Source organism: Onychomys torridus, unplaced genomic scaffold (genome assembly GCF_903995425.1).
Source record: "Onychomys torridus unplaced genomic scaffold, mOncTor1.1, whole genome shotgun sequence".
In the NCBI taxonomy this organism is placed as follows: domain Eukaryota; kingdom Metazoa; phylum Chordata; class Mammalia; order Rodentia; family Cricetidae; genus Onychomys; species Onychomys torridus.
Genome location: NW_023411734.1, coordinates 23,616 through 35,876, shown reverse-complemented (window position 1 = coordinate 35,876; position 12,261 = coordinate 23,616). Strand labels below are relative to the sequence as shown.

The 12,261-nt window shown below is 41.3% G+C and overlaps 1 pseudogene and 1 gene segment (V, D, J or C); both read right to left on the bottom strand.

The window, feature by feature from the left end:
- Positions 1-6,570: 6,570 nt before the first annotated feature.
- Positions 6,571-8,185, bottom strand: LOC118575330. The segment is given in 2 exon segments: positions 6,571-6,888; positions 8,083-8,185. Coding segments are annotated over 2 exon segments (421 nt in total).
- Positions 8,186-9,910: 1,725 nt separating this feature from the next.
- LOC118575329 lies at positions 9,911-11,681 on the bottom strand (annotated as a pseudogene).
- Positions 11,682-12,261: the final 580 nt, after the last annotated feature.

Sequence of the window (12,261 nt, the reverse complement as noted above, 5' to 3'; positions counted from 1 at the left end):
TTGGAATTAGCTTCTTTCAAAGTAAACCGATCCTTTTCAATAACTGTACAGAAGGGCAACTTTTCGTGGAGTAAGCAGCAGTTAGCTGCTACCACCAACAACTTAGGAAGGTATTGGGCAGCAATAGGAACAAAAGAATCCTAGGATCATCTTTTACCTTCTGACTCAATGTGAACCAGAGTGACCTGTGGACCCTACAGTTTTCAACAGACTAGAACATACTCATGTATCATGACTGTTTTAAGCTATCTTTCAATTTCCTACATACAGAGAAATGAAGCTGTAATTACTGAAACTGAGAACTGAGTAGAGAGATTGAACAGTGAGCCATAAAATAAAACTAAGAACATAAACAGTAAAAAAAGTGAGAGCAATCAACAAACACTTATAATATTAACTGTAAATTTTCATGCTGTCAACTCTCCAATCAAAAGACAAAAGTTAGTTGAGTAGATTAAGAAACAGAATATATCTTTCTGATGTATACAGATAAAAAAAAAGAAGGGATAGATAATGCCAGTATGAAAAACACTATGGGTCTATGATATTTATGGGTATGTGATGACGTTACTCTTTTCTGAAGTGAAAGATTGTCCATAATTTCAGTCTAGAGTTGATTTTGTGGGCATTTTAATTATTATTAATGCATAATTGTGGTGAAATATATATACATAAAGACAACCTGTCAAGATCTACTTCAAGATAGTATGTAAGGGGAGAAGTATACTGTCAAAGATCAATTGAAATAATTTAATAAATTATTCAGTGACTAATCAATAGAAACATTGGCATGCCTCTGTTCCTTATGTTCTGTATTCTCTGTAATAAAACCATGCAACAAAAGGATGAGTCTTGTCTCTGGGTAGCAGATGGGACTCAGCAGGTTCTGGCTTTGCCCTCAGTGGATCTACTACTATGGTGGCAGTGTTCTGATAGCCTAGAACACACTGAGATACAATGATACCCAACTTCATTTCTTCCCTCTACAAAGTAATCCCCTCCATCTTTGGGTCACAGAAAGTACTTCTGTGAACTAGAATCAGACAAATATTGTGAGACACAAGTTTCCAAAATTCCTTCTATATCAGAGGCTGAGGTTTGAATTGTTGTGGCCAGAATCAAACATTACTTTTATCTTCCTAATCACTCTGTCCCATCATTGAGGATTTCTCCTGATTTCAGAGTGTGTCACTGAGCTGACAGGTTGACCAGGAGCTCTGATGCAGCCAACTGATATGTCCCTTGTTAACAACAGACAATGTTGAACACAGGACATCAGCATGATAACGACCAAGCTGGGTAAGTACTATTCCAAGGAAGGTAGATCTGTGTTAAGGAGTATTCCTGACATCAGTCTGATGGCCACACCAGATGAAGGGACATGAGCTAGTGAAGAAGCATTGGCCCAGCTGAGACTTCCTGAACACCTGGCCTTGCTGACATTTCTCAGATCACACTCACTATTCTTTGTCCTTGCATGACTTGAGTCTAGTCCTGAATTCAATTTTGAAACAGCTGATATTAATCAGAGTTCCTGACTGTTAATCTTCAGGTCATTTCTAAATTGACTTGAATCTTATACTCACATAAAACTGACCATGTCCAGGCTCAAATCTTTAACAACTTTACTCATACACTATTCCTAGCATGATTTAATTTTCCTTTTATTTTTTTTTGAAAATACATATAACATTTTGATCACAGTTTCCCCTCTCCCATCTCCTCTCCTCATCTCCACACCCATTCATCTCTAAACTCTCTCTCTCTCTCTCTCTCTCTCTCTCTCTCTCTCTCTATCTCTCTATCTCTCTATCTATCTCTATCTCTATCTCTCTATCTCTTCCCTCTCTTTAGAAAACAAACAAGCTTATAAAAAACTGAATTTTTTAAAGAAATCCATTAAAAAATACAACACACACACAAAATCATAAAAACACATAATCAGAAACCATAAAACACAATCAAAACAAAGGACCTGTGAGATAATGAATAGCCAAAACAATATGAAAAATATATCCTCAAAATGACCAGTGAGTTTATTTTGTGTTGGTAATCTACTGCTGGACACAAGGCCAAGCCTTGCATGTGGTTTATATAATCACCAGAGAGACTCCATTGGTGAAACTTACTTTTTTCTTTGCAAGCAGTTGTCAACTGGAGATAGATTTTTTTTCATTAGTTGTGGTAGATCATGTTTGTTTTCTCCTATCAGGGCTGGGACCCTTTCTGCATTTAACCTCTACAGTTGCTGTGCTGAATTATTATAAGACTTGACAGGACCTGGAATTTGATTCCAGAAGTTTTCATATATCAAAGTTTATATTCTTCTGGGACTCATCTTTCTTAAATGTCATCCTGAAGGCTCTGGGGAGATTTGTCATATCAGGAGAGTTTCTTCTCTCAACACTTCCCTGTCACTAGTTCCTATCAGAACTTCCCCCGCCCTGAAAATTCTAGTTGTAGGATATAGATATGCACACTTTATGACTTAGGAATCACAAGCTACATGGCAGTCAATGTGTCAATCTTGTCCTGGGAAAGGTATAAGGGCCTGTGTTCTCATGGGAAGCACTTCTTTGTCCCTTTCCCATTTTCTCTTCAAAATATTGATATCCTCAGTCCAATCACTTCCCTCATTCTGTTGGAGTGTCTCTGCCAATACTGGGGGAAAACTGAACCCAGGTGACTCACCAGTATACAACCTTCTACCCTCTAACAACCCACCGTGAGTTTGGGCATAAGCCAAGGTTGAATTCAGGAATCATGCTCTGTCACATTGACAACCAAAAGACATTTTACCACTGGGCACTTAGGACTAGTCTGCTGAGATCAGAGCTACTTTGTGTCTCTATTAAGCTTTTAACACATCATAAAGAAGAGAAAATTCATATATCAGGAACACCCAAAGGGGAGATGTTGTTAGGGGTCATATTCAAATAAAATAATAAGAATCCTGTGTTAAGTGATGTGAGGCATGCCTATGTGATGATGGGTATGTCCCCAAGGAATGAGATAAACTCTGTGCTGTGATTAAGAGGTGCGGTAGTAGGATCTATAGGTGGGACAGAGGGCAGAGAAAGAATGCTGGTGTGACCTAATGCAGGAATGCTTTGTAGAACATTAATTATTTTAATCAAAGTTTCAGATAATTATTTTTCTCTTTAATTCTGTAGCAATAAAAAAAGGTGAGCATCATCATATAGTATTATAATGCCAGGACTTAGAAGCAGAACATGGCAGGATTTTTAGTCAGTTTATTTTTAAGCTGTGGCAAATTAAAGAGATCTTGTCCAAAGAAAGGGAAGAAAGAAGGAAGGAAGGAAGGAAGGAAGGAAGGAAGAAAGGAAGGAAGGAAGGAAGGGAGGGAGGAAGGAAGGGAGGGAGGAAGGAAGTGAGGAGAGGAGAGGAGGTAAAATGAATAGATGTGCCCTAAAAAGGAGGAGTATCAGGAGCATTATCATCTGTCCATCCGTAGAATGAGAATCTCTTCCTGTTTTCAGAGAACTAAGAGACTCAGAAGCCCACATCTCCACACCATGTTCTCCAATCGCCCTTCCCCTATCTACTGTGGATGTTTTCCCAAGCAGAATGTTAAGCTTTCACTATAGACCAGTGCAACTCTCAGTCTTGGTCAGAATAGCCTTATTTGGCCCAGTGGGTGATGGTCAATGCCAGGACGTATAACTGGATGAACTGCTGAGAATACGTGACTTCTGCCTTCTTGGCACTCCAACAATGCATCATTATCCCCTGCTCTGAAGTTCAAGGAGCACTGTTGGAAAGAGGTAGAAGAACTGTGGGAGTTTAAGAATAGGGAGGGTGTGATGGAGCCCTGTGTTATGAATATCACATGGCCATTGAAATCATGAAATCAAAGCAGTTGGATCTGCCTGAAGGAGACTTGAAACAAACTGAAAAAAAATGTGCAAGGTGTCCCACCATAGGTAATAGGTTCCACAAAGCCAGCTTATGCACCAGGCATAGACAGCCTTGATCCAGCGGGGAGGGTCTTGTACCTGACTCAGATAAATTGGCAATGCTTTGCTGACTCCCCATGGGATACCTCACCCTTTTGGAGGAGGGGATGGGGAGTGGGATGGGGGAGAGATCATGAAGGGGAGCAGGAGGAGAGATGACAGGTATGTAAAATGAATAAACATTTCCCTATAAAAATAAAGAAATAACCAGGCAGTGGTGGTGCATGCCTTTAATCTCAGCACTTGAGAGGAAGATCCAGGCAGGTATCTGTGAGTTCGAGGCCAGCCTGATCTAGCAAGGAAGTTCCAGGAAAGGCACAAAGCTACACAAAGAAACACCGTCTCGAAAAAAAAAAAATACACCCCCCCAAAAAAAAAAACAAAAAAGAAATAAGGAAGAAAATGAAAAAAATATACATACATATATATGCAAAGGACTGGCATGCAGCCAGGAAGGGGCTTAGTTGAAAAGAATGAGTTCATTTGGAGTAGTTTGGAGAGCAGACAGAGGGCAAATTAGTAAGATGACAGTACATACAAACTGTCAAATAAAAAATAGATTAAAAGTAAATATCAATATCCTTATGCAACGAGTTACTCTGTGATAGTTTTATTTTAAAAAGAGTTGAAAATACGGTAGTTGTTCTTGCACCAAGGAGGTTGAATGAAGAAGTTGAAGGTCAGACTAGGCTACAAAGCAGAAATCTGTCTCATAAAGAAACAACAGTTTCCTTTTTTCAGTGTGTTAGTTTTTGTTGTTGCACTTACTTATTTAGGTTTACCTCTAGGAATTATTTTACTGCATGGAAGCTATTAGGCATAGAATTGTTTTCCTGATTCCTTGCTAAGCCTGTGAACTATTGATGAACTGGAAAGCTAGTGATTTTGTATGATGTTTTTGTGCCTAGTACATGGTGCTTATAATTGTAGTTCTTTTCTTGTGGAGTCTTTAGGGCCTCCTATGTACACAGACAGAGGACTACTGAGATGCTGCACATCCTTGTTTATGCAAGACTAATCATAATGACCAAACTGTAGGACTAGCCCAGGCATAGATGAGAAGGTAAAGTAAAAGTGTTTTGACTACAAAATGAAGCATTATTTAGCCATGGAGAAGAACAAAAGTATGTTGTATTCAGGAATTAGGTACAGATGAGGCATAGGGTGGTATATATGGTCAAAGCAAATGGTGAACTTGAATAAAAATAGTTTTGTGAAACTTGTCACTGTGAACAATAACTATGCAGCAGTGAAAAATGAAAAAGTAATCATAATTAAAGAAAAGGATTGGGGAGGTAGTTCAGCAGTAGAATGTTTGCCTAGCTTCAGCCTGAGTTCATTAACCAACACTGCAAAAATTAGCTCAGTGTTCTCAGGAATTAAACTACAACAAGCAGAGCATGGTAGTGCTCACCGGTGATCCAGTACTTTGGTGGCAGAGGCAGGCAGAACTCTGTGAGCTTGAGTCAGGCCTGGTCTGTGTACTGAGTTCCAGGGAAACCAAGGCTGTGTAGAGAGACCCTATATCAAAAAAATAATAACTACAATAACAACAAAAATGTTACAACAAAGTGATGAAAATGTGTTCCTCTAAGCAGTAGCTGGTGGGTGAGGGTGGAGCTGGCATTAAAGCCAATATGGCCAAGGACACAACTTCAACTTTGAATCACCGCCATGAACTGAAGTCAGTTGCTGTACAACATAATCCCCTGAATGCCCTTTTAACGCAGAAGCTGAGGTTTGAATTGGTGTGGCTAGGATGTAGTAGCATTGCCTTATTTCTGCTCACACACTGTTTTGACTACTCCCTAATCTTGTAGTCCATGTCACCAGGCTGATTCCTCAACAATAAATTTAGTGCAGATCCTTGTCATGTGTCCTTAAGTCCTGGGAACTATAGAACAATAATGTTAAACAAGGTCTGCATTGCTAGGGGGTTGACATAGTCCCCTACTAGAGGCCTGTGATGACTTCAGGATACAGATGCACCCTGAATTGTTGTGCCTTGAGCTAGGGGAAGAATGAGATCTTGTGGGATGGGGATTCTAAGGATAGTCTTGTTCTTTGTAGGGTACTGAGATATTTAGTCTTTAATGGAACCTATAGCCCTGATGTTGTATGACAAATCCCAGAATCAAGTTCTGAAATAGAAACTTGTCATAGTCTCTCACATCCAGCACTGAATTACTTGTTAACATTTAGGCTGGAAATCATTGCCTTAGTTCATATTCACATCAAGGCTGACTGAAACCATACTGCAGCCTTCATGAACTCCACATACACGCTATCTTCAGTATTATTTTACTTATTTATATTGATTTTTAATAAACTTCCATGGTACTCCCTAGGGTGATGATGCAGGTTATAACCCTGGTTGAGACTACAGGGTGCCAGGACATCCCCACACTACTCTGAATCCCAGTGAAATATACACTAAAACAAATGAGTTAGAGTAGAATTACAAGTTGAGAATGGACATTTTAGTGTGCATTTCAGGAGCAGGGGGAAGGGCTACGATAGGCAAGAGCAGCAGAGATATACTTGTGCACGATTCAAATCCCAGCCTCTATGGGTGAGATGAACGTTGAAAGGCCTAGAAATGCACTCCAGTGGACAAGCTCTTCTCCACAGTGTCCCCATCATGAGTGACTAGGCAGCTGACACTGCTTTTAGATTTCCATTCTTCTTCTGTCAAGGTCAGGTAGCTACTAGCCATGTACTTGTTACCCCTGTCTCATAGGCTCACTGGTGTCTACATCCTGAGTGATAGGTATACCATCTGCTTTCCAGGCCACTGTCAGAACACCTGGGTAAAAGTCAGTTATCAGACACACCAGTGGGGCCTTTTTGGCCTTGAGCTCCTCAGAGGATGGTGGAAACAGGGTGACTGAAGGTGAAGCCTTGGGCTGAGCTGCAGGGTAGAGAAAGAGAAGGTCAGAATTAGTCTCCCAATAGGAATCCTGGAGATAGAGTGTTAAGTGTCCTGAGTTTAGTGACTGTGTTTGAACACACAGAGCACAGAAGATGGGGTATGCATTTCTTCCATATACTCCCTATGTTCTCAGGAATTATGCACCCTATGTTTGTGCAGGAGTTCACTTAATACCTCCTTGCACTTTGACTTTCAACAAAAATACCTGACCTTCACTTTCCTACCTTTGTAACCTGCTTTCTGTTTTTTATATGTGTCTGCAGTCTGTCTGTCCCACTCCAAGGACAGTTCTGATGTAAAACCTCTGCTGAGTCTAAACTTTAAATCTAGGAGTTTTTTTTCACCCAAATCTGTACCTTTTAGTTCCCTAGCCTCTGCTCAGTGTAGATTGTATTGGGGTGAACTGTTTCTCATTCTGCAGACTGAGATGAGATCCACTTCTCCAGATGAGTTGTGTAATTTTCATTCATCAAGCCCAGAGCCATATGAATACAGTTACTCTGTTTCCTAATCAGTGTCTGAGAGAGACCCAGGATCCCAGCTTCCCAACTACATCTTCAGCCTCTCTTCAGTTGACTTCCTGTGTCCAGAGCTCCCTTACCTTTCTTCTCTGTACTAAAATTCCTGAGTTCTAGATTGATTACTGCTCTGTTCATGGCTTTCCATGGGATCTTGGGGATCCTTTCTCCTGCCTGACCTAGGAACAGAATCCCGAGTTCCACTCTCCAGCTTATGTGGCGACTGACATGTTATTCACCAGACTCAGTGCTGTGTGTTCTATGTTTTCCTAATTCAGCAGCTGCCTCTGTATCTATGCCTCTGGCCTTCCTTCTCATGAGATAGTAACTCACTTTAGCCCTCACAAAGTTCACTAAATAGATAGACATTCATAGAGACTGACACAATGGAGTACTTATCAGAGCACTGCTTATCTCAACAGAATGACAGACACATATTAATAGTTCATGTTTTTTAGCTCCCTTCTTTTAGATTAGACATGAAAGGTGACAGGGACCCCTTTGAGGTAAGCTGCAGAAACTAGAGAAGCAAGAGATTATTTTCCTAGAATGAAGTTCAAGCATGAAGTAAAATAGAGAATGAGAAACGATTGAACAAAAAAAGTCATCTCCAATCTTAGAGATTACAGTAACAGAAGAGGAAAGTGTCACTTACCCAGGACAGTCAATAAGGTACCTCTGCTTAACACCCAGCACTGTGACACAGGCTCATGCAAAAACCCTACATGCACCTTACCCTCCACTTTCAGCTGTAACATATGCAGTCTCTGATGATTCTGGGATACACAGTGACCTCTCTGAAAGATCCTTCTTCCCAGGATCCCACATGTCCTCTGAGCCAGCCTTGCCAGAAAGTCATCATAAAATGTCCACACTTTCTTTAGAAGAAGCTCTTTACAGGGTAAGAATGAACAGAAGGGAACCCTTGGTGACAACTCATGAAAGCTAATAGCTGCATGGAGTCTATGCAAACTCTTGGGCCCACTAACTCAGTCTCTACAGCTCCTGCCTGGTAAAGAACAAAAACAGAGGTCTGAGGGAGGCCCTGCAGAAGACAGCAGGTGGAGAGCACACACAACCATCAGTTTCAGTCCACATCTCATCTTCCTACACATGGTAGAATCATTACCAATAATACCACTTCTGGAATGTGCTTTTGTAATATGATGTAAGGAGGAGTTTAATGTTATAGCTGAATCAAAATCCAGTTAAAATGAGTGTTAGAGTTTGCTTGCTGGGAATATGAGAACATTACTATTTCTATGCTTCCTGATTTTGTGTCCAAATTTGTCAGTGAAAACTTGAAACAAAAAAATGAGGAAGTGAGTCTCTGAGCAATATCTTGTTATGGATGAGTGTTGGCACTATTCCCAGCAAGAAACATTGCTGTGAGGATACCCAGGATGTTCACTTCCAATTACTGGGCATAGACTTTATTGTGACCTAGCATCAGAAAGCTGCCAACAAAGCCCAAATCCCAAAAGTTCCTCCTAGCTCAGAAACCAGGGACTTGGGGCCTGAGATAAAGCTCAGTGTTGTCAACTGTCACTCTACCTCATTGTTGAAGAATATTTCTGGGTTAGCAGACTATGCTACTGCACTGACTAATTCACCAGCATTCTGGATGTAGTCAGTGCCCATACTGCTTATGAGCTACCAAGGATGATGTTTCCAAGCCCTGTACACTAAATCCTTGCTGACTTGGACAGAGGCTGGGGCATTTAAGGCTGACTGTGAATTTCAAAGACCATAACTGACACCAATCTGAAGTGCACACTGGTGTGCTGATGCACATGAGAGGACTTGGGCCAGAGAAGTGGGTACCTGCTGCACCTAAGTCTACCCAAGCAACTGGCTTGAGTTTAGCTCTCTTAGTTAGTATTCTTTGACATGTCACCCAACATGACCTTGAGTAGTCTGGAACCTCTGAGACCACTTCTTATGAACAATTATTTGGAACCCCTTCAGGGATCCAATTAGATCCATTTTTCATTGGATATAGTTACTATGCTTTAGGAGTTATCCACCTCATGCCCCAGTATAGAGGACCATGAGCACCAATGTTTTCAATTATATAACAGAATTATCTAAGTTCATTGCAAGAATCCACACATTGCCGGACTTGCTATATAATATTAAGTTATTTGTTTACCCTGAAACATGATATCTAAATTCAGCTACATTCTAAAGGAGTGTCCATGCATCACATGGTTCAGAGAACAGTGCAGAGGTAGGGAAAGGTCACTCTTAGGGTTATACCCTCTGCATGTTTCAAAGGAGAACTAATTTCTCACTGGAAACCTGGATCCTACCTCCCCACATTGTAGATTCAAAGGATTCAAAATTAAACATACAATGAGAACAAATGGGACAAGGCAGTACTTCTGATCAATGATACTTTATTGAATATTCAGTGGGTAAAAGAGAAAGGTTGAGATTGCTAGCATAGAGAAAAGATCCCAGTCTGGGTCCTCTGGGCTAAGGGAAGGCTGGGTTCCTAGAGAAAGTCAGCAGGGGACACACTCTGTTCTTCAATGTCCCCTTCATGTGTAGCTTGGCAGGAGTAGATGTCATGAGATCTCCACTTGTCCACTGTCAAAGTGAGGAAGCTGTTGGCCATGTATTTGTTGTTATGTTTGGAGGGATTTGTAGTCTCCACACCCTGGGTGATAGGTACATCATTTGCCTTCCAGGTCACTGTTGCACTAACCGGGTAGAAGTCATTAATCATACACACCACTGTGGCTTTGTCTTGAGCTCCTCCGAGGAAGGTGGAAACACTGTGACTTTGGGAGTGGACTTTGGCTGACCTATATGAATAAAAGAAGGGGATTGATTCAGGAGACAAAATACAAAATATCAAAAGCTCAGTGACTCCTCACTTTGGTCATCTTATTCACCTGGAACTTTCTCTTCTTTGAAATCTGCCCCCTTGAGCCTCCTACATCCTTCTTAGTAGCCTTTTCATAGACACTCTCCCAAGTTACATGACCTGGACACTATCAGCAGGCATGACTGTGCTCTCTCCACCTTATTGTCTATCATCTAACTTGGAATTTGTCCCATATCAGAATACCTTCCCCAGCCCATCTCCTCTTTTACTCCCGAGGTGGTCAGAGTTCTCTGGCAAACAGGTTATATTCCACCTGCTTTGAAGATCGCATTTTCATTAATTAAGGAGCCCCCTTCTTTGTCCCCAGCACCTGGGGACACTGAATCTCCTGTTATTTTGGACCACAGAGTCTCCACATCAAGCAACACAGCTTTTCCACTGAGTACTGTGTTCCATTCAGAGAAGATCTGAGGCTACTCTAGGGCTCTGATGCCTCCTGCACATTTTGACCTGACCACTATAATCTCTACCCTTGCTTGTTCTAGAGGTTTCTTCACTCAGATGGAAGAGCAATGCAGTCACTTGCTCACAGCAGCAGCTTGCTTCCTTGACAGTCAAGGAGTAAGTTTGTCCTTCATTTCTGACCTCCTAAGTTTAACGTGCCATTTGAACAAGCTAAAAAGAAGGCAATGCAAACACAAGATACCACAACCCAGAGATATGGGGCTGTGTAACCAGAATCCTCTATAATCCTTAGAGGAGCAGCGTCTGGTTACCCTACTTCTTAGTGCTGTCCTTGTGTCTAGAGGACCTCAGCAGCTCAGTACAAGATCAGAGAACTGAAGACTAACTATGACAAGCCTACTCCTTCATTATACCACTGTGGTCTCCCCACTTAGGTAATCTAAGTCCCTGGAAGTTGGACCTACATCTCTAGATCCAAACCTTGACACCCTATAAAGATACTGTGGGCTCTGACAAAGTCCTAGTAGCTCTTCTTTGACACAGTCCGTGGTCCCTAATGATCAATCTGTCTGAGAACAAGGATGGAGCCCTTGACTCCAGCCAGACCCTAACTAAAGCCTGTGAGATTGCAGCATGTTTATTAGAATCTGAAGCCTGATGATTGGATCTTCTGGCCCTTCCTGCAGATTACTCTAAAATACATATTTACCTAACCACCATAGAGAATGCTAAGGATGCAGTCCTTAAGTCTGGAGAGGGCAGGTGAGAAGAAGTTGCCAGAGGGAAAAAAACAGACCTTTCCAAGACAACAAGGGTTGAGCTGAATGGGAAGGAGCATTAAAGCCACTTACCTAGGACAGTGATCTTGGTTCCTGTGCCGAAAACATACCACAGTGACTGAGACTCAAACCAAAACCTGTAGGGTCAGCACCTGGCCCTGTTCTCTGCCAGCTGGGCTGGACCAAAATACTAGCTGGTTGTAATGGGTGGAGCTGTGACCTCACTTGAGGAGAGGTAGATGATAATCCTTTCCACTCGCTTTTGTCCTTGTCTGGTAGGCCCCTCCAAGGAGTTGTTTCTCACTGTGTGTACCTGCCCTATCTCTGATACTATTTGTGCTGACAGCAATACAGAAGATCCCAACAAAATCCCAACTGGCACATTATTTCAGGTGTCTTTGTTGTGTTCCACAGAGCCCAATGATTTTAAGCCTCATTTTACAGACTGAGATGTTTTTCCTCACAAATTCGTATAGTCACACTTGGTCATCTTCTTCTTTGGAACCATGGACCCAGGAACACTCTTGCCTTAAGAAACTTCCACAGAGAGAATTCTCTTTGAATTTCTTACACACAGAGATGTAGCTCATATGCACTTTATTTTTATGTGGTTTTTCATAATACAGTGTTCACCATACTATTTATCTATACACATACATAAATACCTAACTATACATATACATGGCCACAAAGTATCCATCTATTTGGTTTTTTATTTACATTATAACATTGGTAGACTACTCTGACTTCCATCTTC